The following is a 26,012-nucleotide window of genomic DNA, read 5'->3' as shown; positions in this document are numbered from 1 at the left end:
ACAGATTGTGTGTCAACTGGTGATGTAGCAGCAACAACAAACTACGGAGGACGAGGAGCCCATGGAGGAGTACCAGAGGAACGTGGCTGAAACTTCAGTTTACCATACCTATTTTGTTGTCCCGACTGAGGCTGACCAGATTTACCCTTGTTGACTAACAATGGACACTGAGCTTTCCAATGATTTTTCTGTTTGCAAAATACACGCTCATCATAAGAAACCCTTGAAGTTTGTCGAGACTGATTAGAGGAAACAGCAAGCACATCAGGAGTGGAAGTCGGAATGGAGGTTGCTTTAAACCCTTTATCCGCATGAGACTTTATATGAGTCCCTTCAACAATCAATTCATGAACAACAGAATCCACTGAGGGAAGAGGAGAGCGATAAAGAATCGATCCACGTAGGCCTTCAAAATCAGAACACGAGGCCATCAAGAACTGGACCAAACGTTGTTCTTCCCTCCTAGCAATGTAAGGCTCAAAATCTTTTAACTCTTTAGATTCAGTAAGAGCTCATTGATCCCACAAATCAGACATAACAGCATAGAAATCTATAATGCTCTGGTCATTTTGTTGAAGGGCACGAATATCATATTCTAACTGGTATTGTTTAGCAAAGTTGGACTGAGTATACAGTCTCTCCAAGTGATTCCAAACTTCCTTTGCCATGTCATATTTAGCCAACTACATACCAATAGACTGAGTAACAGAATTATTAATCCAAGTAATGACCTTGGAGTTATCAGTCTCCCAAGCATCAACCAACAAATCAAAATTCTCAGCTTGAGGCACTGAGGGTTTGGTTTTAGTCCCAGTGACATATCCTCACATATTCTTCCTACGAAGGAAGTTCTTCATAACTTAACTCCAATACGTATAATTCTTTGCATCTAGACGAGTACTGATTGACTGAAGGGAATCATCCTTTCCAGTCATGTTGGTAATGAATAAATAACCACAATAATAGTATAGCAATATGAGAATGAGAGGAGTCACAAACCAACGGAAGCAATCTATCGAACATCAAGAAATCGAACAACAACAACGAATTAACAGCAACAACAAACGAATACCATCAAACAAATGAATATCACCAACAAAGAAACATCAACAGTTCGATCCGCGCCACAGATGACTGCTACAAAGTCTTCTAACAACGTATCAAACCTCCGCTCTGATACCATGATAACATTGTCATATGATTCTGATAGAGAGAAATTAGAAGGTTCTTAATGAAAAGCATGAAGGCTACAAAGAATAAAGCGGATATAAATACTAGCTAGACAAAACCCTAATGGGCTAAAGACTAAAGGGCCCATAAACATGTGGACTAATAATATATAGGCTAACAGTAAGATATATAAATTTAGTCGATTAAATATTTGAACTGTCTCACAACATGTTGAAGCAATAGAGTTAGTCACTTTTAATAAAAGGAATCGATTTCTATCTCACAATAAATTTAGTCGATTAAATATTTAAACAATTTACATCCCTATAATACCTATGCGGCACACAAGAAAATATTTAAACAATAAACTTATGTACTAATGTGTATTATGAAATGTAACATACAAGGATACATGAAAAGACGTATGGCAGTGTAAATGCTCATCAAACAAAAAATGCTCACATGTATGAAGCAAACAAAAAATGTTCACGTGTAGGAAGCAAACAAAAAATGCTCATCATATTTTAAAGGCATATGTATGATACAAATTTCTTCTTGGAATTAAATTTGTTCACACTTGAAATGAATTTCAATATGGGAAATACATCATCCTCTTTGGATAATAACGATAACGAGGAGATGATAGCAAGTCTTGAAGAAGAAGAAGAAGATATGTTAAGTCGTACCGTCACCAATAATAACTTGATCATCCAACACATCCTCGACCAACAAAATAACCAAGTGATCCATGGTGGTTCGATGCCCGGACGTTCTTTCATTGGCCGTGATCGAGTAAGTGTAGATTCTAGATTGTTTCATGATTACTTTTCAAAGACTCCATTATATAATGATGTTTTGTTTCACCGGAGATATCGAATGTCTCGCTCTTTCTTCCTTCGCATTGATAACGAACTGAAGGCTCACGGTAACTATTTTATGCAAGGTATGGATTCATGCGGAAGGCCTGGATTGTCATCTTTCCAGAAATTAACAACTATATTTCGCATGCTTGCTTATGGTAGCCCAACGATGCCACAGACGAATATATTAAGATAGGTGAATCAACATGTATCGAAAGTTTGAAAAGATTTTTTCTAGCAATAGTGGAGATATTTTCATATCAATATTTGAGATCACCAACTGCAAATGATATTGCAAGGCTTTTTTCTGTTAATGCAAAAAGAGGTTTTCCAGGAATGTTAGGAAGTTTAGACTGTATGCATTGGAAGTGGAAAAACTGCCCTACCAGGTGGGCTGGACAGTATATTGGTCGTAGTGGGTCGTCAACTATTATTCTCGAAGCTGTTGCATATTATGATCTTTGGATATGACATGCTTATTTCGGTATGCCAAGCACCAACAATGATATAAATGTGTTGGAGTCTTCCCATCTTTTTTCCAATCTGGCTCAAGGTATTGCACCCCCTGCTCATTATGTTATTTAAGGGACAGAATACAACATGGGATATTACTTGGCTGATAGTATATATCCAAAGTGGTCCACTTTAGTACAAACTATTCATAAACCAACAAGTTCAAAAAATAATGTTTTTGCTACACAACAAGAGGCATGTCGAAAGGATGTTGAACGTGCATTTGGAGTTCTCCAATCACATTTTGCGATTGTTCAAGGATCAACTCGTTTTTGGCAAAAGGAAGTACTACATGACATAATGACTACATGTATTATTTTACATAATATGATAATCGAGGATGATCGTGATCTTGAGGCACCAATTGGAGTTACAAGAGAGGTGTCACTGATAGATGTTGAATTGACGACGGATGAAGACAGTCAATTCCAACAATTGTTTGCTCGATATAAACATACTAAAGATAAAGAAGCACATTTCAATCTACGAATTGCGTTAGTTGATCATTTGTGGGAAATTTATTCCAATGCATAAATATGTTATCTATACATGTATAATATTTATTTAAAAGTGTGTATGTCTGATATTTATATAAATATATGTATAATATTTATTTAAATTGTATATATGTAATATTTTTATAAATGCATGTATATTATTTATTTATAAGAGTAGTATAAATATAATCTTGTATATTTAATATTATTGTAACGAAAAAATATAGATTATATATCTGTTAAAACTAAATTACTAGAATGGTGTATTTGACAATCTATGTAAGTTGGAAGAATGAAATATAGTAGGAATATACTTTTTGGGGTAAAAAATTGGGTAAAAAATGGAGTAGGGTTGGAGATGAAACACTATTTACCACATTTTTTCTTGGGGGGGGGGGGGGGGGAAGGAATGAAGGTGGGTTGGAGATGGTCTTATAAGAGAATTGATAAATATCAACAAACAATTCCGAAAATCACTGAAATCATATATAAGCTTATTTGGTTATCAAAGTAAATCTATCAGAAAAATACTCTTAAAACTCTATAAAAAAACAAGAATCTAATCTAATTTACAACTTTGTTAACTCAAGCTTTGAGTTTAAGAAACGAGTATATATCCCGAGAATTTTATTCCAGCCGCTGGAAAACGAAATCTCAAAACTAAATCTCAAAACTGACAGGAAGAATAACATCCCCGCCGTTGCTAGCGTCCTCCACCGCCGCTGCTAGCCTCCTCCACCGGTCGCCGACCTGCTCTCTATTTTCATGTGTTTTATCTCTCTTTCTCTCTCTCTCTCTCTCTCTCTCTCTCTCTCTCTCTCTCTCTCTCTCTCTCTCTCTCTGAACTGCCACTATGACCTTCGTCATGACCTTTTCCGGTTGTCGTTTTTCCTCTCCAGTCTCTCCCTACCAGAGTAAGTAGAAAGATGATGTATGTATTCTGTATCCCCTCCCTCTTTTCCTTCTTTCTTATCTCTTTTTCTCTTTAGGCCGACCGATATACTGACCACGAACTATGTCGTAGTCTAGGTGGCCACGGAAAACCTTTGTGCACACAACCTTGGTGTTTCGTGGTCTTCCGTGTTCGTGGTCAATTGTGGTGCACACAACGAAGGGCAACGACCAATAGGGGAAGAGGAAGAATATTGCATGCAACGGGTTCTTTGTGTGCATTAGAGGGAAAGAGATAATCAAAATTTTCAAAAATTGCCAGTTTCAATCCCTAGAATTTTACATATTAACAAAACTTAATCCTATTTTTTTATTGTATTTTTGAATTAAAATAAAAATAAAAAAATGATGTGGAGTAAGTGTTAGTGGTGGGTATCTCTTAGGTTTAATGATAGTTAGTGGTGAGGATGTGACACCTAGGTTTAACGATAGTTAGTGGTGATGATGTGACACCTATCAGTATAGTGGTTAGTGGTATGCCACTAGTCATAAATTATATCTTGTGAATATATCAATATAAAAGATTTGAAACGGATTTTATCTAAAAGCCGGCAAATAACAACTTTTTAGTTTATTGGATGGACAAATTTATGTCTTATTTTATTATTATTATTACTTGTTTGCAAAGAAAAATATGGAACCATCTCACTAAATGCGAGAACTAAACAGTAAACACTAATATCATATAAAAACTAAACATAAGATTACAAAGTAAGAAAATAAATAAATAAAAAGTACCATTTAGAATTAAACACTAAAATCATATAAAACGTAAACATAAAAGTAAAAACTAAGCAAACAAATATGATTAGAACTTTATAATATAAAATATCTTGTTAATTTGTTGTTTTATTTTGTAAACAATTAGTTGTCTATTATATATATTTGTTAGTTGTTAATTTGTCATGTATTTTATTATTTTATTATATTATATGTAAATTTTTAGTTAATATTCTATGAAGCCTATATCAATATATATGAAAAATGATCCATTTTTTATCTTTTAAAAAAATATTTAAATAGTGTTATTTTAAAGTGTTATTTCCGCCCCCTTAGTTTAAATGGTTGTGTTCCGCCCCTTAGGACGTGTTTGACAAAAGTAATTGTTAGTTGGAAGCTAGTAGTGGATGTTGTAGTTTTATTTGTTATATGATTGTTTAACAAAAATAGCTGGAAGCTGTTGAAATATGTAAAATTACATAAAAGGATAATTGTTTAAAAATAAATACATGTATAAATATATTTGGGGAATATATTTTTAAGGGCAATTACAGACATTGATTTCAAAAGTTCAGTATCGTTTTGTTAAACGCTACATGAAGTAATTTTTAGATTTGAAGTTTTTTTGTTTAAACTAATAGCTAAACGCTCCTACCGCCAAACGAAACTTTTTTTTTAAACTAGAACGTTTTGTTTAAAGCTAAAAGCTAGAAGCTCCCAAATATCTCCAAAAGCTTTGTGCCAAAAACACCGTCGACTGTAACATTCAATATGATAACATTTCTTAATTGATGTCCATGTAATTATGACCTATCATTACATAAGAATATCAAACCGTGGGTGGATGCGAACAAATGTTGTAATTCACTTTAATGGCATAATGAAAGATAATATATATATATATATATATATATATATATATATATATATATATATATATATATATATATATATATATATATATATATATATAGGCGTAGGTTATTCTATTCAAAGTAATTATTGTGTTATTGTATGCATAAATAGGTAACATTCACTTTCTTAATTTACCAAAAATTTATTAATTAGGAAACACAAGTTTAATTAATAAAAAGTTTCGAATTTTTAGATATATTTGATTTTCTTAATTTTGAATTTTCATTTTTTTAATTAATTAGATTATAATTCTAAGATAATTCTGTTAGAATGATATTTTATGAGAATGTCAGATTATCTATTCTGACAAAATAAATGTTTTGAATGAATGAATATTTTGAAGACAAACAATAGTTTTGAACCATCAGTTTAAAAATAACTTTAAAAACTTCTTGGAGAATAACAAATTCTTGAACCATCAATTGAAGAATAAAAACAAACATTACATTAATTCTTATAGAATACGGGTAACAATTGCTAAGAATTACATTTATTGTTAAGAATAAAACTAAAAAAACTTTCAAATCGGGAAAGAAAACATCAAACTCTAACAACGACTAATACATTCTAAAAGAATAATGTGGTCCGTTTCAATTTTGTGGTCTGTTCTTCAAGCATCAACTTCTGTGATTCCAACAGAATTGGAATTCGTGATTCCATTCCAACAGAATTGGAATTCGTATCTTACCTAACCAATTGCAAATAAAATCATATTCCCCAGCATAAACAAGCATCTGAATACCATCTTCCAAAAGCACTGGAATCCCAACTTCAAGGTTTCTCATAATGTCTTCCTTCATTGCTCGATACACCTCACCATTACACGCCCCAAAGTGTATTTCCTCTGGTACCCCTAATTCCTTTTTCACTGATTCCAAGTTCAAGAATTCATCTATCTTTGACAAGTCATCACATCTTTGCTTCCTCAAATTATAAGGCTGTTATACACAATTGTTTCTATTACATATGAATTACACTTCCAGTTATGATTATAGGATATTTATTCGCTTAGTTACACATATATTGCTAACAAACAAAATCTTGGAGTGAATTTCCCCACATATGTTCAGGGCATCAAGGCAACTGTCTTTACCATTTGTCCCTAAAAAACCAGAACACCTCTCAAGTATATATACAACATTAACGAAAATATAACAAGCTTAAATAATGAAATTACCGCATTTGTTTGCTGCTTCTTCACACTTTGGTACTATTTGAATCAATTCATTGTAATATTTTTTTGTAATTAACTGATTTTCCAAAGGGATATCAACATCCGCCTTGAATTGGATTCCAGGTTCAGTGAGTCCGTTTTCAATTGCAAATCCCTATCCAGTTAATCACAATTCCATGAGCAAAATTGAAAATCTTAAAAGTGATAGAAGATTGTAATCAACACCACCTGCAAAGGCGTCCCACGTGAACCCCATCAATAAAGTAAATATAGGCGTTTGTAGAACTGAATATTCAAAGCGAATTCTACTTTCCATTGTGAGGTAGGTGGGCAAGCATTTTTTTTCTTTGAGAAAAAGTGGCGAAGCATTGAAAATCAATTTCAGATTTCAACTTCAGTTTCAGAAAAATCGATTTCATAGATTGAGCAGAGAAACTTACTAATTTTCTGGAGGAGGGGTGGCGTTGGCGGAAAGGCAGCGACTGTCGCTAGAGAGAAACGTCGATCCCCAAATAAAAGGAAAAACACGAGTATGCTACATGTTGAAGATGAACGATGGTGGTTGATGGTGTTCGGTGGCGATGGTGGCTCGGTGGTGGTTGATGGTGTTGGTTGGCGAACGGGCAAGCTCCAGCCTCTTATCTTCTTCAATCATCGGCATCAATTAGGTTGAAAAAGAAGGGATGGATCGGTGATAAAGAAGCAGTAACGGTTTCAAGGGATTTAAAGGAAAGCAATTCAATATTTTAGGGATTAATTAAATTTTTATTTAATTAACAAAATTAATTAATAAGTAAGATTATATATCCTTATTTAAGTTTTTGAAATGATTGGCCCACATTTATACATACAATAACACAATACTTACTTTAAACACCTGAACCTATCTCTCTCTCTCTCTCTCTCTCTCTCTCTCTATATATATATATATATATATATATATATATATATATATATATATATATATATATTGGATATTAAGTATATTGAAAATACAAGTGACTAAAGAGAAAATTGTGAATTATTGATAGCCATTTTGTGACTTTAAACTTTGCTAAGAATTATGTCCAAGTTTACAACTTTTTTTATACTTTCATATAAATTTTAAAATTTTGTTTTAGGCTTTTTTTTAACTTTCATACAACCTTGTTTTTAAACATTCATACATTATTTTTCAAACAAAAGTATCTCTAAAGGTTGTAAACAAGTATAGAAAGTTGCAAGAGAATTTATATATATATTTTGAAAAAGTTGCAAAAACAGTTTAGACATGGTACAAATTTTTTTTAAAGTTGTGAAAAGAAAATTTTATAAGAAATCTTAAATCTTTTTATAACTATTTTCAAAAAAGTTAAACATGTTTAATAAAAGTTTTAAAAAGGTCTTAAAAGTATTTAAAATATGGTAAAAAATAGTTTAAACCAAATCCGTAACGAATTTTAATGGACTCGAAAGAATAAAAAAATCATAAAAAACGTTTCGGATAACTTTGTAAAAAAAATAGTTCGGACCAAATCCTTAACGAATTTTATTGGATGAAACCAATTTGTAACAAACTGTAAAACTGAAATATAACTCCGTATGTATACTATACTATAAAAGAAACATTTTTATTTCACCACATCTATTTGACACCCCCAAACCATTCAACTTTCCATCTTATTTGTTAAATTTATTTAATGAAGTATGTTATTAAATGTAAATATTATCATATTAATTGTAATTTTTTTGTATTATAATCCTAAGATATTTAATTTGTTATTTTTAATATGATGTTAAATCCAAAACCTAAATTAAAATATCAAAAAAAAATATTGAAAATAGACTAATATTATTTTTAAATAACTTAAAAAAGGTTTAAATTTTTAAATATAAACCTGAATCGACATTCATTTGAAACTTCATATCTTTAAAACAATTATTAATATTTTAAATAATCATCGTGATTTCAATCAAACAATAATCAAATAAGTGATATTTAAATTCAATGCTCACAAGAACAATTAAAAGTAACTCAACATCAATATTTAAATTTAACTATATTAACATATAATTCTTGCGGGTAAATGCTATTGAATACTGCGATAATCAATTTAGTGTAACAATTATTAATTCATAGTTAATATCAACAACATAATTATTTTCGGCATAATATATTTGTTAGGGTTTAGGGTTTAGGGTCTTAAAAGTATTTAAAATATTTATTAGGGTTAATATCAACTCCATCAAATCATTAAATATATCATTGATTGCCAAGTGGTGGTGGAGACTCAGGACACAACCATCATCTCTATGGGCAAAAGTTATCATTGGAATCCATAAACTTGCTAATAGGTCTGACAATTGCTTTTCAATGAATACTATGACAGGAACTTGGAATAATATAGCAAATATTAAAAGTGAGCTAGAGAAGAATAGTATTTCTCCAAGCAAAATAGTCAAAAGGCAACATGCCACGGCTGAGGAGCAATGGAGATGTGAACTAAATGAAGACGGTAAGTTCCAGGTGAAAACCCTTCGAAAGTTGTTGAATAGTCATGAACCTGTTGACAGTGGAAAGATTAGGTGGATCAAACAAATTTCAATCAAAGTCATTTGCTTCATTTGGAGGGCAAAAATGGGACGTATCCCTTCCGCCGTGGCACTAACCAACATGGGCGTATCTCTCCCATCTAAAACATGTTGTCAATGCTCCACAACAGATGAAACTGGAAACCATGCATTGGTTCAATGTCCGTTTGCAAAAACTGCGTTGGAGTGGATATTCAAATGGTGTAACATCCCGATGCAGAATTTTCAAACGGTACATGATGTGTTAGATTATGCATCCAGGTGGGGCAATTGCACCAAGAAGAAGAAAAATGTTACATGGAATTTGCTATGGAACTATATGGAGTATCTGGAAGGCAATGAACGAGAGCCTATTGAATAAAAAAGGGTATATGCTACCAAGGTGGTCGATATCATAAAGGCAACTACATTTCTATGGTTCAATCATAGAAGCAAGGAAGGTGGCTTAAGTTGGACAAATTGGAACTTCAACCCTTTTTGTAGTCTGTAATGTAATTGCATTTCAATTCCCTTCCTATTTTCCGTTTTTCTTGTCATTTGTACTTTTGTTTGTCCTCTTTAGTGACTTGCTAGAAGTGGATTTTCCTTATACATATTATTCTCGTTTGCTGGTTCAATATATATATATATATATATATATATATATATATATATATATATATATATTGTTAGAATTTATATTACATAATTTAACTTGCGCAACACACATATATTCGTTTAGTACATTATATAACAAGTGGAAATACAAAAAACCATAAGAACATAATAGTATGATGGAAAAATTGAACGAGATGAAATATTTAGATGATATTTTTTGGATAAAACTCAACCTGACCATTAAATAGATATGAAGTTAAATGATGATTGATTTCTTCCATGTGAGAAAGAAAACATTTTAATCTTTAAGAAAAGTTATAAATTAGATTTTATAATATATTAGTTTTCTTTATAATATTGCATTAAACAAAAATGAATGGTAGAAAAGAGATAATAAAGTTACAAAAGAATACTAATATATAACAACCATTAAACACTATAAAATTAAATATATTTAGATAGATAAGTTTGTCACTTCAAGAAGTTTTCAGGAAAGATTTTTTTTTTTTTAACTTATCATAAAATTAAATATATTTAGATAGGTAAGTTTGTCACTTCAAGAAGTTTTAGGAAAGCAAAAAAAAATTAACTTATTGCCCGAAAGAAGTGTTTAGATAAATATTTAAAAAAATAGTTAATATCATCCCTGCAACTCCAATTAGCTATTTTTTATAATCGTTTTTGATAAGTTAGTCCCCTAACTTATAAAATAATATTTATAACTTATACTTATCACATCTTTATAAATCCTTTTTTTTTTCCTTTTGCCAAACACTTAAAAAATATTTATCAACTTATAACGTTTTTGACATCAAAACAAAAATATAAACCTTTTTAGTTATATCCATCCGTACACAAACGGAAATAGATTAACCAAATTGTCCGAGAAAGTTTCTCCGATATCAGTCAACCTTTATGTCTCATGTTCTTTACTCATTTTAAACGATAAATTTGGTCTCTTTAATATTGTTGATTCTTCTTTAAAAGTTGTTGGTTTTAGTAACTACATTTGGGACACTTTGTGTAGGATTATTATTATTACGCAAAGCCTTTTCCAACATTTGGTTTGGTTTCTTTACTTTGGGTACTACAACTATAGGCTTATCATTTGATCAGATTTCGACAAACTTTGGATGAATGTTGGAGAAGTATTCGAAATTCCATGCTTATTTAGTGATTGTCACTGGAAATCCAATAGTGGTGGTGGCATCAATAGGAGGTGGAGGTAAAGACATGGATGGAGGTAAAGACATGTTTGTGTCTGTGTCTGTGTCTATTTTATCAAATCATTTTTTTCCCTTTTTTAATGTATTAGATCTTGGGGGGGGGAGGGGTGGGGGACAAATTTATGTGTTTCTCCATTGCGGTTAACCGAAAAGTCTTATATTGAATGTCAAGAGTTTGTTGAGGTGCCAATTCCTCAATTGATGATTGGAAATGCAGAATGGAAGTGGAACTACATTGACTTTAACAAATGACAAAAAGTGGAATAAGTTTTTATTACAATCTATTTCTTAATAATGAATATAAAAGTCTAAACAAAACTTATATTTTATTAATTTAACTGAAATTTTTTAAATCTTTGATTTTTATTACCAATTTAATTATCAATAATGTTTTTTCTTTTTTATCCGTGGTTTCCACGGGTTGTAACCTACTCAGTTATATCCATCCGTATACAAACGAAAATAGATTAACCAAAGGGAGCTGATTCTTCCACTGGTGGTTTATTATCCATCCACAATATTTAAATTTGTTGACATTTATACCCTTATACCCTCACTTTAACTATACCCTTTTTTTTTACCAAACCTGCGTCCTCTCACCCTCTCACACACATAAACACAAACACACACACAGCAACACAATCTATAATTTCATTTTAAGAACCCAGTTTTATGTGCAACTAAATTCGAATAGTTTAAATTATCAACATGTGTAAATCCAAAAAAATTGGTTATCAAGTTGAGAAACATAAACAACTAAAATTTTGCATTTTAATAATAGAACATCAAAAAAATGTCAACGGAGATTAACTTATTGAGAAAATCATACAAGAAGCCAAAGCCCTAGAGCTAGAAACTGGTAAATTTGAAAAACCTCGGAGGAGACCTTTAGACTCTTTTTCTTTGAGTATTTTTTTTCTTGGAGGACGAACCGCTTCAAGCCCATTAGCTTCTAATTTACTAATGATTTCATGCGATCAAAATATGTAAACAACAAAAAGGAAAACGAAAAGAGGGAAAATTACGGGATAACCAGAAAGATATTTGAATCGTATATGTGATGAATCAATAAAATTAGCAGATTGCAACTGCCATTGAAGCCAAATCTCTCAATCTCTCAGGATTCCCCGTAGAGCCACCAAACCACCAATAAGGGGTAAGAGAAGGATACCGAGCAAAGTGTATCCAAAGATGCCTCTTAGATTTCTGTTTTGTTCACTCATGAAGACTTTGGTTTAATGAGGCTTTTGACCTTGGGTGTTTTTTTCAATCGATATCAAAATTGTAGATGTACACGATACTCCATGGTTGTGGTGGTTTGATTGAAGATGGAGTTTGCAGAAAAATTAATATGGGTTTTCTGTGGCTTAAAGCAAACCTAGAACTTATTCAAATTGTAAAGAGAGAGATAATCGAGTCTTTCTGGTTATTGTCATTTGATGGAAGGAGGGAAGAGATTATTTTTTACAGTGAATGGAATGGTTATGAAGAAGAGATATGTGTGGCAGTGTGTGAGAGAGAGGAGGAGTAGTTGTGGGTTTACAGTAAATGGAATGAGCTTTTCTCTTTCTTCAAAAAGATAATTTACATAAGGGTATAAATGTTAATAGATATAATTATCAGTGGAAGGATAAAAAATTAGATAAAAAATTAACGTGGATTTATCACCTCCCTTAACCAAATTGTGTGTCTTTCTCCGATATTAAAAACGTTCAAAGTATTATTTAAGTATAGTTTTCAGCAACCAATAAATCATGTGGCAAACATTTAGCCATTGTGGATAATATTTGGACATTAATTTTTACAGCAAATCACATAGTTTTGGCAAATTCTCGAAGTACATACTTCTGCGTCTTCCCCGTAGATGTCTTGGGAAGCTCATCCTTTATAACCACCAACTTTGGCACCATGTAACCAGGCATCTTCCCTTTACAAAACTCAATTATCTCCATCGGTGTAGGCAGCGGTTTCCCCTCATCATCATCCTTTAGACTCACGAACGCACACGGCGTTTCCCCCCAGAACTCATCAGGCCGTCCAACCACAGCCGCCTCATTCACCGCCGGATGCATGTACAACACCGACTCCACCTCCAAGCTGCTAATATTTTCTCCACCACTTATGATTATGTCTTTTGATCTGTCTTTGATTTCCAAATACCCATCAGGGTGCATGACGCCAATGTCACCGGTGTAAAACCATCGATCTCTGATACATTTCGCAGTTGACTCAGGATCCTTCAAGTAACCCAGCATAACGCACGCACCTCTCATCACTATCTCACCCTGCGTCAACCCGTCCCAAGGTACACTCACTCCTGAAACAGGATCAACAATATCCACCGCCGTCATCCCATTCGTTCTAACTCCCTGCCTTGATTTCAATCGAGCTCTCTCGGTCGCCGGTAATCGGTTCCATTGTTTCTTCCACGAACAAACTACCACTGGCCCACCCATTTCTGTCAATCCATATACATGGGTGACGTCGAATCCCAGAGACTCCATTCTTAACAGCACCTTCCCAGGAGGCGGTGCTCCGCCGGTCATTATATGGACAGTGTGGTCGAGTGGTTCGCTGTTTGATAGCATGTTAAGCACAACCGGGGCACCACACATGTGCGTAACATTGTGGTCACGTATGGCATTGTATACGATGGATGCCTCAAATCTGCGTAGACACACATTGGTGGCACCAACAACCGCCATACCCCAGACGTACGTCCACCCGTTTGAGTGGAACATTGGCAGCGTCCACAAGTAAACTGGTTGTTTTGGTACCCCCCATTCTAATAGAGAGTCAACAGCTACAATGAATACGCCACGGTGGCTATGGACTACGCCTTTGGGTGACGAAGTTGTTCCTGATGTGTAAGTCAACGTCATTGGATCCCAATCACTTTCCGGCCGAATCCATTCGAATCCAGGATCACCTGTTTCAACCATACCTTCATAAGTATTGATGAAACCATCCGACAGAGATTCATCCTCGGTGATTAGAACCAGTGGTGGGTGAACACAATGATCCGGCAACAAAGAAACCGCTTCTTGAATAAGATGGGCTAACTGGTAGTCTACAAAGACGAGCTTGGACTCACTGTGATGGAGGATTATTGAGACAGTTCGGCCATCTAAACGGGTGTTAATGGTGTTGATTACGGCGCCGGTCATGGTGATGGCAAAATGAAGCTCATAAGTGGCAGGGATATTCGGTGCAAGCACCGACACTACGTCGCCTTTCCCGATCCCTAGAGTGGAGATGGATGAAGCTACACGTAGACATCGACGAAATGTATCAGACCATGTGTAGGTGAGATGGTTGTAGACGAGTGAGGGAGAGTCACCAAATACGGTGGCTGCCCTCTCAAGAAATCCAAGAGGAGTAAGAGGGCTTGAGTTTGCACCGTTAGGATTCCTTAATGCCTCCATTTTAATGAAACTTGGATAGATGAATGAAATTTGAACTCACAAACCCCTCATCCTTTATAACATAAAATGATAAACGTCACGCCCTTCATATCATGTAGTTTCATGTAAAATAATTTATTTATTTTATAAAATAAAAAATTAGGTACACTTAAAAAGTTGGTTATATTTCTATATATTACTCATTATTATCAATTAGAATAATTTAATATATATATATATATATATATATATATATATATATATATATATATATAACCATAATTAACAAGGAACCAAGAAACCAATCGTGAGCGTCGGAAATCATAATGATCAACGGTTAAGGAAATAGATGTACACTTATACATTGGACACACACACACCGGATTATACCAAAAAATTCATCTTCTTACCAAAAAAACTCACATCTTTTTTTGGTTTAAAATTTTTTTAGGCCACATTTTTTATCGAAAAAAAAACTCGAATATAACGTTGTTCTCGATATTTCGTTCACTTTCCATAGAGATCCATGTTGATATATAAAAAAGGAACTTTCTTTTTCGAAAAAAACTCACTTCATTTTGTTAGTTTTTTCAATATTTAAGTTTATTTTTATCAAAAAAAAACTAATTATACCAAAAATAGTAATTTTTTGTACTCTATTAATAAACTTCAACACCGACTAAAAAAACTTCGATTAGTGTAGATTCACACTGTAAATCTAAACTGTAAATATTTCAATTTTTAACATTGACAATATGAAAAAAGCTCGATCAATTCAGATTCGCATTGTGAATCAGACTTACTATTATGGACACTGTGAATCTGAGAATGTTCAAAATGTGAATCTGAACAGGTTTACAATGTGAATCTGAACTGAAATATCAATTTTTTTAACATCAATATGAATCTATGTTTACAGACTACCAAAAAGTATGAATTGTGATATATTTATTAACTTTTTTCTATAAAAAATAGACGTACTTTTCAACAAACAAAGAAAACGAAGTGAGTTTTTTGAAGAAAAACAAATCATTTTTTATATATCAATATGGATCTCTATGGAAAGAGAACGAAAAATCACGAACAATGGTATATTCGTTTTTTTTTTTTTGATAAAAAACATGGCCTAAAAAAATTAAACTAAAGAAAGGAAGTAGGTTTAGTTATAATCTGGTAATTGTGCGTCCATTGTAAAAGTCTACAACTCTTTCTTTTACCGTTGATCGCTTTAAATTTCGATGCATTGAATTGGTTCCTTGGTTCCTTTATTAATAATGGTTGTCTATTGAACTTTTCCCATATATATATATATATATATATATATATATATATATATATATATATACACACACACACACACACACACACACACTACGATTCCTTACAATCAGCGTACCAACGCAACAGGATATGCCTAATCACAAATAATTATATAACGAAAAGTTATAATAATATATGTTTATACATATATGTTTAATCAAAAATGATTATACGTGTATATATATATATATATATATATATATATATATATATATATATATATATATATATATATATATATATATTCACAAAGTGATTAATCATATATGATTATGATGGTTGATAATGAAAGAGGTAGTGGTGGCGGAGGTGGCGATGGTAGAGGTGAGAGAGGTGGCAGCGATGGGGTTGGTTGGTGGCGGAGATGGTGATGGTGTCGGTGACACTTGTTGTGGCATGGAAGGAATGTGTTTGATTATTGACTTTTTTTTAAATAAATATTAATATAAATATTTTTCTACCTTTTTGTTTGTTTTTATAACTACCTACTTTCACATAATATTATTAATATAAAATAAATAAGAATGAGATATGTATTTGATTATTGACTTTTTTTAAGAAACTCACACTTTGAATATGATATTAAAATAGATTCAAAAAGTTATCTTCTAATCTAATAAATAAAATCAATTTTGCCATGTGGCATTCTCTAAGCCCTCCCCAATGGATTTTTACGTTAAAAATACCAAAGTGAGTTTTCCCAAAAGCCCTCCTGCTTCAGCTTTAATAGTTACGCATTGACGTTTGAATTTATCGGCAATTAGTTTTGAATTATAACAAGAAATCAGGAATTTCATAGCAAGAAATCAGGAATTATAATCATATCCAAATTTAATCACAAATTCTTGAAGGTAGATTCTCTCTTAAACCCTAATCCTCTTCCCTCTCCATCAATGGTTCGTTTCTGTAACATCCCAAAATTCAAGGCCAAAAATTTCATTTTAATTAAGTTATTATAAAACCATCAGTATAATAAAACAACCATAATAACGTTCCATGTCAAAACCAAAGTGTCAATAACCAAAACATGTTATAATAAAATAATATCAGAGTGTAATCCCAAAGATCTCATGTGCGGAAAACATAGTGTGATGTGTTGCGATCGGACCGACTCCTTTCCTTTGAGAACGAAGTACCTGAAACCAAAACTGTAAACCGTAAGCACGAAGCTTAGTGAGTTCCCCCATCATACCACATACCATATAAACACATAATGCCTAACATATCTTGGTGCTGGCCTCCCCTTCAGTATCTTTCAACAGGTAACTGCCTAGCATATCTGGGTGTTGGCCTCCCCTTCGGTATCTTTCAATCAGTAACTGCCTAGCATATATGGGTGCTGGCCTCCCCTTCGGTATCATTCAACCGGTAACTGCCTATCATATATGGGTGTTGGCCTCCCCTTCGGTATCTTTCAACCGGTAACTGGGAACTATTTCACCCCCTACCACATAATAACATAACATATACATATCATTCATATACTGCCTAGCATATCTGGGTGTTGGCCTCCCCTTCGGTATCTTTCAACAGGTAACCGGGTATTATTTCACCCCCTACCACTACCACATAATAACATAACAGGAACATACTGCTAGGCATGCATGGGCACTGTCTACACCTTCGGTATCTTTCAACCGATATCCGGGGACTACTTCACCCCTACTACTACTAACACATATATCATAGCATCCTAGCATGTAAGAACATCAATAGTGGCATACCAGACAATTATCACAAAGACAATCATCTAACAAACAAATCCTACTAGTGGGTCGACATTGTGGCCTTAGACCAACTTCTACTGGAAAGTAACTTACCTCGCACTGCTCAAGTCCCGCGGACAAAACTCTAGTTCCTAGATGACAGGTTCCCGAATTTTCAACATCAAAATAACACCCAATTAATCATTAGGTTCCAACACATAACCATAAGTCCATGCTTGGGGTAAAAGACTACTTTACCCCCACCTTAGCTTGATTCCAACTCAAAGCCCAATCCAAAGTTCCAAAAGTCAAACTATGAATCAAAGCCCAACATATGGCCCAATTTTCCAAATTGGGCCCAAACTTCTACATGGTCTTACCCTAAGGCCCAACCATTTATTCTAGTCCAAACATTTGGCATTCCAATGGTCCAACCGTTCATAATCCTCAAGGCCCAATTATGGCCCATCTATGGCCCAATTTTCCAAATTGGGCCCAAACCCTCACATGAGCCTTATCCTAAAGCCCATGCAAATATTCTAGTCCATATGATTGTTCTTGGATGGCCCATCAATAGGCCAATCACCAAAGCCCAATAGAAAGGCCCAACTCAAAGCCCAAGCAAAATTAGGGTTTCTCACATGAAATGATGATTAGGGTTAAGTGTTTCTCACTAAACCCATTAAGGACTTAATCCATTAAGTCCATCACTCTACTAGATAAATCATATGGTGTGATCGGGTGTAATCCACAATTCAATTCCAATGGCCCAAAACGCGGGTCCCGATAAGTCCAAACTGATAAATCCAAAATTAGGGTTTCCAACCCAATCGCGATCAAATTAGCCCATTAGTTACGTTTTTAGGTTAATTATTTATAAATTAAGTTGGGCACCACCCACTACCACCTCGGGTAGTGGTGGTCAATGGCGGCTTACGGCGGCGGCCACCACCTCACGATGGTGGTGACGGATTTCTTTAATTATTCCAATCAAAATACAATATTACAACGAATTAACCAAATGAACGCACACACAAATATCACATACACACACACCCAGCCACCGTTGTGGCTGCAAGCGGTGGTTGGAGGTGGCAGCCACCACCTCACGGTGGTGGTGATGGCTTTTCCCTAGAATTTCGGCTAAACAAAACACCCCAAACCCCACTTCATTGAAATACACACACACACAAACATGCTTTGCTCGGAACAGTAACACAGCCAGCCACCTGGTGGCGTACGGTTGCGGCAGTGACAGAAGAAGGCGGCAGCAGCGGCAATATCACCGGCGGTCATCACGTTTGGTAGCAGCTCACCGAGGAACATGAACGCACGAACACGACGGTACCTACGCCTGAGCCATCCACGAGAAACCGGTGACAACTTGTCTTCAACGGAAACGGGCAACAGTGGAGCAGCAGCGCTCTAACGACGCGTATTACCGGAACAGAAACGAGGAAGATGGGAGAGGCTCGTTTTCTCTAACCACGAACGGTAATAGAGACAGCCGAGATTTGTCGTCGGCGGCGGCCATGGGACCATAGCAAAGACGTCTTCGCTGGCAGTAGTGCTTGTGACCTTGACAACAGAGAGGGGTGGCGTCGCCGGAAGTTGAAGAGTGAGGATGGCGGCTGATGCATTCCTTTAGGGTTAGGGTTTGTAATGCACTTATATATATATATATATATATATATATATATATATATATATATATATATATATATATATATATATATATATATATATATATATATATAGGCTGCATGAGGGGGTGACGGGCTTAACCCGTGTTTCATCAAACTTCTATCTATTTTAACAATATCGGCCCCTCTCCAACATTTCTTTTCCAATTTAAACCCAAATCTTACCTTTTTAGCCTCTGCCTCCATAAAATCTTCTCAATTTTAATCCAATACTTACCATTCAGCCCCTTTCTTCAAGATCTTTTTCAATTTAAATCTAGAAATTACCTTTTTAACCCCCAAAACCTCAATCATGACATATTCATCCCTTCCTTCTCTTTTGCTTTAGAATTAAATCCAAATTTACCCATTTAGTCCCTCCTTTACAAAATATTTTCAATATAAGTCCCAAAAAACTATAGAACGAGCCCAATTGATTATCCTTTAGCCATATGTTCGAATATTCTTTACACTACTAACCCCGAAATCACTCTTTAGACCTCCAAAAACAAATTATAATGCCAAATACACACTTTTCACTAAACTCCATATTTAAATATATACATATATTGGAATAAAATAATACTTAAAACACATCTTCAGATTTTTGGGTTTGACTTGGAAACGGGGTGTTACAACTCTCCCCCACTTAAATTAGATTTCGTCATTGAAATCATTCCTTAACCTCGCTTACACGCCAAACCACTCAAGTAACATGGCCACAATTCTGGTCACACCCTAGCCTTCCGTGGATAACCATGACCAACCTTCACAAGGTTCTAAAACCCAAAGATGAACGAATTCCTTGCAACATGATCACGTTTACTCCGTCTGAAATATGTAGTCTCGAGATGGTCTGACTCCTTGACAACCGCTCATACTGAATCATTATTGTTGAACCCAGTCTACTTATCCCTCAATTGACCACTCAACTTCTGATAACTCGAGGTTCCCATTATAAAACAGGGTCACAGACCCAATTATCCCTGCAGATCACTTATACTTGGCCAAGGCTCATATAATCCCACTGTGAGTGACTTAGCAGTTCCTAATCAATCATCTATTTCATCCGTACTTGCAACCTAAAGCACAAATACTAATACTACCCAAACACTGAAACTGCCTGAAATAGTATGCTGCCTCCTGGCTGTTCTCCAAAATCCACCGAGACCTCTCTAGTCTCAATTCGTTCGCCAATAATCCGAAATACCGGGTTCCGCCCCGGCTATGGAGCCAAAGGACTCCCACTTAGGCGCCTCACACGACTTCCGAACGCAATCCTTCTCTGGAACTAGTTGTCACTACTTATCATGCAACTGTGGCTCTAACGACCTTCTGATCTAACCGCGCAGGTTCATACGTCGAGTCCTAACGTTACCATATCCAAGGCTAAAAGTGATTGCTACATGACCAATGGTAGCCTTATATCACAAACGACCTTAAGCAGTCCCTTGCTTCCTTGATCTCATAACTGTAGTGGCGTTCCTACAATCTTATCACTAGCTCAACCAGGTCTAATTCCTCTGGGGAAATCCATAAACCAATCCGTGGATTTGCCTCGCCCTCACTGCTGCACCCGAACCGATAGGTACTATTTTTCCTTCCGTGTTCCAAGAACACGCTCATGCCATCTACCAACCTAGTGAATGTTACAGCTACACCCGCAGTCTCACAACACTCTATCACTATCTACCAACCTCATGAATGCTACGGCTACACCCGCAGACTTACAACATTCTAACACTATCTGACCGCTAGTGAATTCAACGGCTACCCCCGTAGTCTTACAACACTTTCCATGCTAACTGACTGCTAGTAAATGCTACGGCTACCCCCGCAGTCTTACAACACTTTCCATACTATCTGACCGCTTGTGAATGCTACGGCTACCCCCGTAGTCTTACAACACTGCCCATACCAGATCGAACACGCACTCCACCTAACACTCAACTGAACTTGAATCCTAATTGGACCTCTAACCTGGTTCCCTAAACCTACTATCTGATGCCAAGGAAAAGCGTAACCCAAATGTTGGAACGTTTTTTGAACTCCCAACTCACCCAATCCTCAATCAAGACGGCCACTCGATCGCCTTCCTCCCTGACGGGGATGCGAAACGCATCCTAGTTTCACACCTATTTCACACCTAATTCCACTGTCGACAACCTGTGCTTACCAATGCTAACGATCAATTACCAATTAAACCTTAAGATCGCCCATCCTCTGAAATCTTGAACAGTACTCTTGAAATCTGGTCCAATCTGACACCTCAATCCACCTCCTATGCTGACAACTGGAGGCCTTAATCTTCACCCTGGCTAACGAATCCTTGTTCCCACTTCCAATCTCGCAGCACCACTGAACTCCAACCGAACACAGCCCATGCGAAATTACACTTCTCTTGAACATCCAATGACCAACCACTTATGCATCTAACACCCGCAACTGACACCACTATCTTCATACTACCAGTCCTTTCCTAGCAACGGTAGTGCCTTGAACTCCAAAGTTCTTCCATAGACAATTGTCGACCATACCTGAACAATGATAGAACCACTGAACTCTAAATTCACTTCAGAACTACACTCTAACCCTGCCCAAATATCCTCTAAATAATACTCCTGCACAGATCCCGACAAAGATCCGGAATGATAACGGTACATGCGAAATCCACTCTGCAAGATATGTCCCTCTGTAGGTTCATCAAGGACTTTTCGGCATGCAGAATGGCATATGACAACCCTTGATAACCCAGACGATAGCAGAGAACTGACCCGAGATCTTAACTTGTTCGAACTCAACCAAAATTCCCAAGTGATACGATTTCTCGATATCCCTCTTGAAGTGGTAGAAAATAACACACCCACAATCATTTGAAGGAAGCCTGATTACCTTCTCCAGAGATACTTCGACCATCCTGAGAACATGGTGCAAAACTCCCTTCTGATCTCGATGACCGGAACTAACAATTATGACAACCGTCAGTTTCTGGTCAAGTCAGAGACAAAGAAAGTCAACAAGTCAAACTGGTCAACTCAACTAGTACTAATATGATTTGGGATTTTCTTTATGGTTACTAATGTATGACTCTAAATCTTAAAACCAAAGTAACACTTGAAAGTTTCAAATGTTCAAAATTCTAAACCCTAATCAGAATGAGGGATGTAACGACTCTATAAAAACGCTATCACGTGCCCTTCGGAGGTGTATAACACTCAAAATGGGATGTAACTAAGCCTACGGTCTTTGAACTACGAGGAAAAACATTAATAAAGGCTCCCGACAAAGTCTCTCTCAATCTCTCCCATTGTATCTATATCTCTCCCAAATCTCTCCAAGTATGTGAAATCTCTCCCAAATCTCTCCAAGCATGTCAAATCTCTCCAAGCATGTGAAATCTCTCCCAAATCTCTCCAAGCATGTGAAATCTCTCCCAAATCTCTCCAAGCATGTGAAATCTCTCCCAAATCTCTCCAAGCATGTGAAATCTCTCCCAAATCACTCCAAGCATGTGAAATATCTCCCAAATCTCTCCAAGCATGTGAAATCTCTCCCAAATCCCTCCAAGCATGTGAAATCTCTCCCAATTCTCTCCAAGTGTGTGAAATCTCTCCCAAATCTCTCTATGAACCTTCCTCAGTCGAAAACAGTCCAAAACCAAAGGAGGCAACTCTCTTGGTCCGGAACCCTCTTAGTCCGGAACCCTCTTGGTCCGGAACCGGACAATTTCGCATCTCAGCTTCGGAATGCCTTAGCTTCGGACTCCCAACTTCGGAAACCATGAAAGAACTTCGCAATTTTCACTTTTGGCTCCGGAAGTGTAATTTTGACTCCGGAACTCTTGCAGGTTCGCTTCCTTCTCCTGGTTTTCGACCACTTTTGCGTTTTAAGCTCGTTTTTCATGATTTTCGCGTGGAATTTTCACCAAAACTTATATTTTGACATATAAGATCATATATATTCATATTTTAATCAAATTTTGGGGGAAGGCTCAACTTAAGAACAATATCTAGTGGGTGAGATATTGAGATAGAGTGTTGATCTTTCCATGAAGTATGACTCAAGTTAACCCCCCATACCCACATAGGACAACCCTCAGTCAGTATTCATCCATGCCTAGTCAATTATTTGTCCTCTCACACCTCTCCTCCAGCTGGAATCTTGATCAAAAATTGGAAACCCCCATCTCTCCTTCCACTTTACTCACTCTCTCACCAAGAAACAAACACTTCTCTCTCATTTCCCTCTCAAGGAACTCGAGACTCCAAGGCTGCCTTTGAGCTTTTCACCCTCATTCAGTAAGTATTCTCATCCTACATTGATCATTATTCACTCCTTCACTCAGATTATGAATCTCTCATAACAAAGGTCACCATAATTGTTCTTAGATCTTCAACTCTCCAAGCTCCTACCAAGTGTTCTTGACTTGGAAACCCTTTCTCTTCAGCATTCATCTAAAGAAACCACTCAAGGTGAGTTCATACCCCCACATTTTCATGTTTTATTCAAGTTTTAGGGGGAGAATACAAGTTAAAATACCAAGAACTTAACTAAACTCAAACATCAGCTTTCAACAGGAAAGTTTAGTTCCATTCACGGACTATTTTGACCATCGTAAACTTAATATCATTCAAAACTGTTTAATGTGAAAATAGTTCAGGTTCGTACCTTTAAAATTACTACTTGCACATCTCCATACGATTTTTCTACAATTTATGGTGATTTTTACAAAACTACCTATCATTTCAGAAACGAATTCGGACCAGTCTGTGAATATGAACATTTTCACACACGTTAGAGAGTTCTAAAAATCATAATAAAAATTATGAAGAAACTACACAAGTTTTTTAAACTCTCAGAGTTTACGGATTTAGGTTTCGACTTCGTATGATTTTTCTATAATTTTCGTAAAACAGTGCAGAAAGGTTAAAAACTAGTTACATAGCTTACAATATTAACAACACTTTGTAGTATGTTGAGCAAAGTGCATAACAATAAGTTTCTAAATGTTGGAGGTATTTCTTGTTAGTTTACCATCATAAACAGAAATTAGTCATTCATGATAAGGTTTTTCATTCATTTCGAACACATACAATAAACTGCAATAAGTATAGTTTATGGATTTTACAATAAAAGCATACTACATGAAAAAGGTTTTACTCTCAAATCAAACGGGTTTTTCATATACTACATGATAAAATATAATAATAATAATAGTTTATGGATTTCATATCACGAAGGTATTTTATAAAAGGTGATTTCACTTCCACCACGGAAGAGGTTTTATACTCAAACTATATGTAAACTAGTTAATGTAAGTTGTGAGACAATTCTTCCATCGTACTCTTAGAGTACGGGTTCAAATTCCTGTAAGTTATTACCAGAGTCTCTTGTAGGGAGAGCGTGATAATTGTGTATAGATCTATATTGGGATTGACACCCCACACCTCGCTGCTAGCTACAGTCGGACCTGCAGGTCTACGGGTGACAAGAGTCATAGGATCTTGACGTCTGAAAAACGTTGTTGCAGGTTAATTCTCGTTATAGTATGGTTATAACGACTCACATAGGGAGTTAACAACCTTTCAAGTTTACAGGGAAAATTCTACTTTGAAAAGGGGTTTTATCTATTTAAAACTACAAACACATTATAAGTATAAAACACACACATATTCTCGGTCTTGGGATTTAAGGCTACATAACTTTTTATAAGAAAAATATTGGATTTTCTTTGGAAACCTATTACTATTATAAACATTATAAGTACAAAACACACACATATTCTCGGTCTTGGGATTTAAGACTACATGACTTTTATAAGGAAAATTTTGGATTTTTTTTGGAAACACATCACTATTATAAACATTATAAGTAGAAAACACACACATATTCTCGGTCTTGGGATTTAAGGCTACATAACTTTTTATAAGGAAAATATTGGATTTTCTTTGGAAACACATCACTATTATAAACATTATAAGTACAAAACACACACATATTCTCGGTCTTGGGATTTAAGGCTACATAACTTTTTATAAGGAAAATATTGGATTTTCTTTGGAAACCTATTACTATTATAAACATTATAAGTACAAAACACATACATATTCTCGGTCTTGGGATTTAAGACTACATGACTTTTATAAGGAAAATATTGGATTTTATTTGGAAACACATCACTATTATAAACATTATAAGTACAAAACACACACATATTCTCAGTCTTGGGATTTAAGTCTACATGACTTTTATAAGAAAAATATTAAATTTTCTGGAATCATACTCTATCGCTTTTACAAGGAAAATGGCTTCTTTCTCAAATAAAACTCTTATGAACTCACCAACTTAATTGTTGACACTCTTTGAAAACTACTTGTATTCTCAGGAAATCAGTGAAACAGGAAATCCACAGCTTTTGAGGATGGGACGTTAAATCGTCAAACATTTCATTTTGTCATCGTAGTGTAATTGATTTGAAACATGTAAACACATACTATGGTGTAACTTTTTCAATTATATCTATGATGGTTGTATTTACTTTGAGCACTATTATACTCGTTGTTATGATACTATACATGAAGTCCTCCACCCCGAACGTTTCCGCCATCCTTGGTTTGGGGGTGTGACAGATTGGTATCAGAGCATTGTTTATAGTGAACTAAGTATATCGAACCACATAAGATATACAAACTATAAATGCATTGGG

At 35.2% G+C, this 26,012-nt stretch overlaps 3 protein-coding genes and 2 pseudogenes across 3 annotated transcripts; 3 read left to right on the top strand and 2 right to left on the bottom strand.

Moving 5' to 3' along the window:
- The first annotated feature begins 1,741 nt into the window (after positions 1-1,741).
- LOC145156512 (uncharacterized) lies at positions 1,742-3,029 on the top strand (annotated as a pseudogene).
- LOC145157766 (uncharacterized) lies at positions 2,631-3,077 on the top strand. Its single transcript, XM_079076763.1, has one exon. It carries the CDS (start codon positions 2,631-2,633, stop codon positions 3,075-3,077), a length of 447 nt encoding a protein of 148 aa, XP_078932889.1.
- A 2,341-nt stretch (positions 3,078-5,418) lies between these two features.
- On the bottom strand, positions 5,419-7,116 carry LOC145157765 (serine carboxypeptidase-like 49). Its single transcript, XM_079076762.1, has 5 exons — positions 7,024-7,116; positions 6,804-6,954; positions 6,658-6,728; positions 6,315-6,564; positions 5,419-5,468 (listed from the first exon to the last, which is right to left on the bottom strand). The coding sequence occupies exons 1-5, from the start codon at positions 7,114-7,116 to the stop codon at positions 5,419-5,421; spliced, it is 615 nt and encodes a 204-aa protein (XP_078932888.1).
- Positions 7,117-9,162: 2,046 nt separating this feature from the next.
- On the top strand, positions 9,163-9,732 carry LOC145157763 (uncharacterized). Its single transcript, XM_079076761.1, has one exon. It carries the CDS (start codon positions 9,163-9,165, stop codon positions 9,730-9,732), a length of 570 nt encoding a protein of 189 aa, XP_078932887.1.
- A 3,273-nt stretch (positions 9,733-13,005) lies between these two features.
- Positions 13,006-14,619, bottom strand: LOC145156511 (2-methylpropanoate--CoA ligase CCL4 pseudogene; annotated as a pseudogene).
- Between the last annotated feature and the right edge of the window lie 11,393 nt (positions 14,620-26,012).

Source organism: Lactuca virosa, chromosome 2 (assembly GCF_052849685.1).
Source record: "Lactuca virosa cultivar CGN04683 chromosome 2, Lactuca_virosa_CGN04683_v6, whole genome shotgun sequence".
NCBI lineage: Eukaryota > Viridiplantae > Streptophyta > Magnoliopsida > Asterales > Asteraceae > Lactuca > Lactuca virosa.
This window is presented reverse-complemented; position numbering and strand designations above follow the sequence as displayed.

What these genes read in the sequence shown, in the direction of transcription:
- LOC145157766 (XM_079076763.1), top strand. Translation starts at nt 2,631, where the DNA reads ATGGGATATTACTTGGCTGATAGTATATATCCAAAGTGGTCCACTTTA.
- LOC145157765 (XM_079076762.1), bottom strand. Translation starts at nt 7,116, where the DNA reads ATGGAAAGTAGAATTCGCTTTGAATATTCAGTTCTACAAACGCCTATA. An exon ending in AGAAGCAGCAAACAAATGCG is followed by an intron (nt 6,729 to 6,803) that starts GTAATTTCATTA and finishes CTGGTTTTTTAG; the next exon opens with GGACAAATGGTAAAGACAGT. An exon ending in TTTTATTTGCAATTGGTTAG is followed by an intron (nt 5,469 to 6,314) that starts GTAAGATACGAA and finishes TGAATGTTACAG; the next exon opens with TCGACGGTGTTTTTGGCACA.
- LOC145157763 (XM_079076761.1), top strand. Translation starts at nt 9,163, where the DNA reads ATGACAGGAACTTGGAATAATATAGCAAATATTAAAAGTGAGCTAGAG.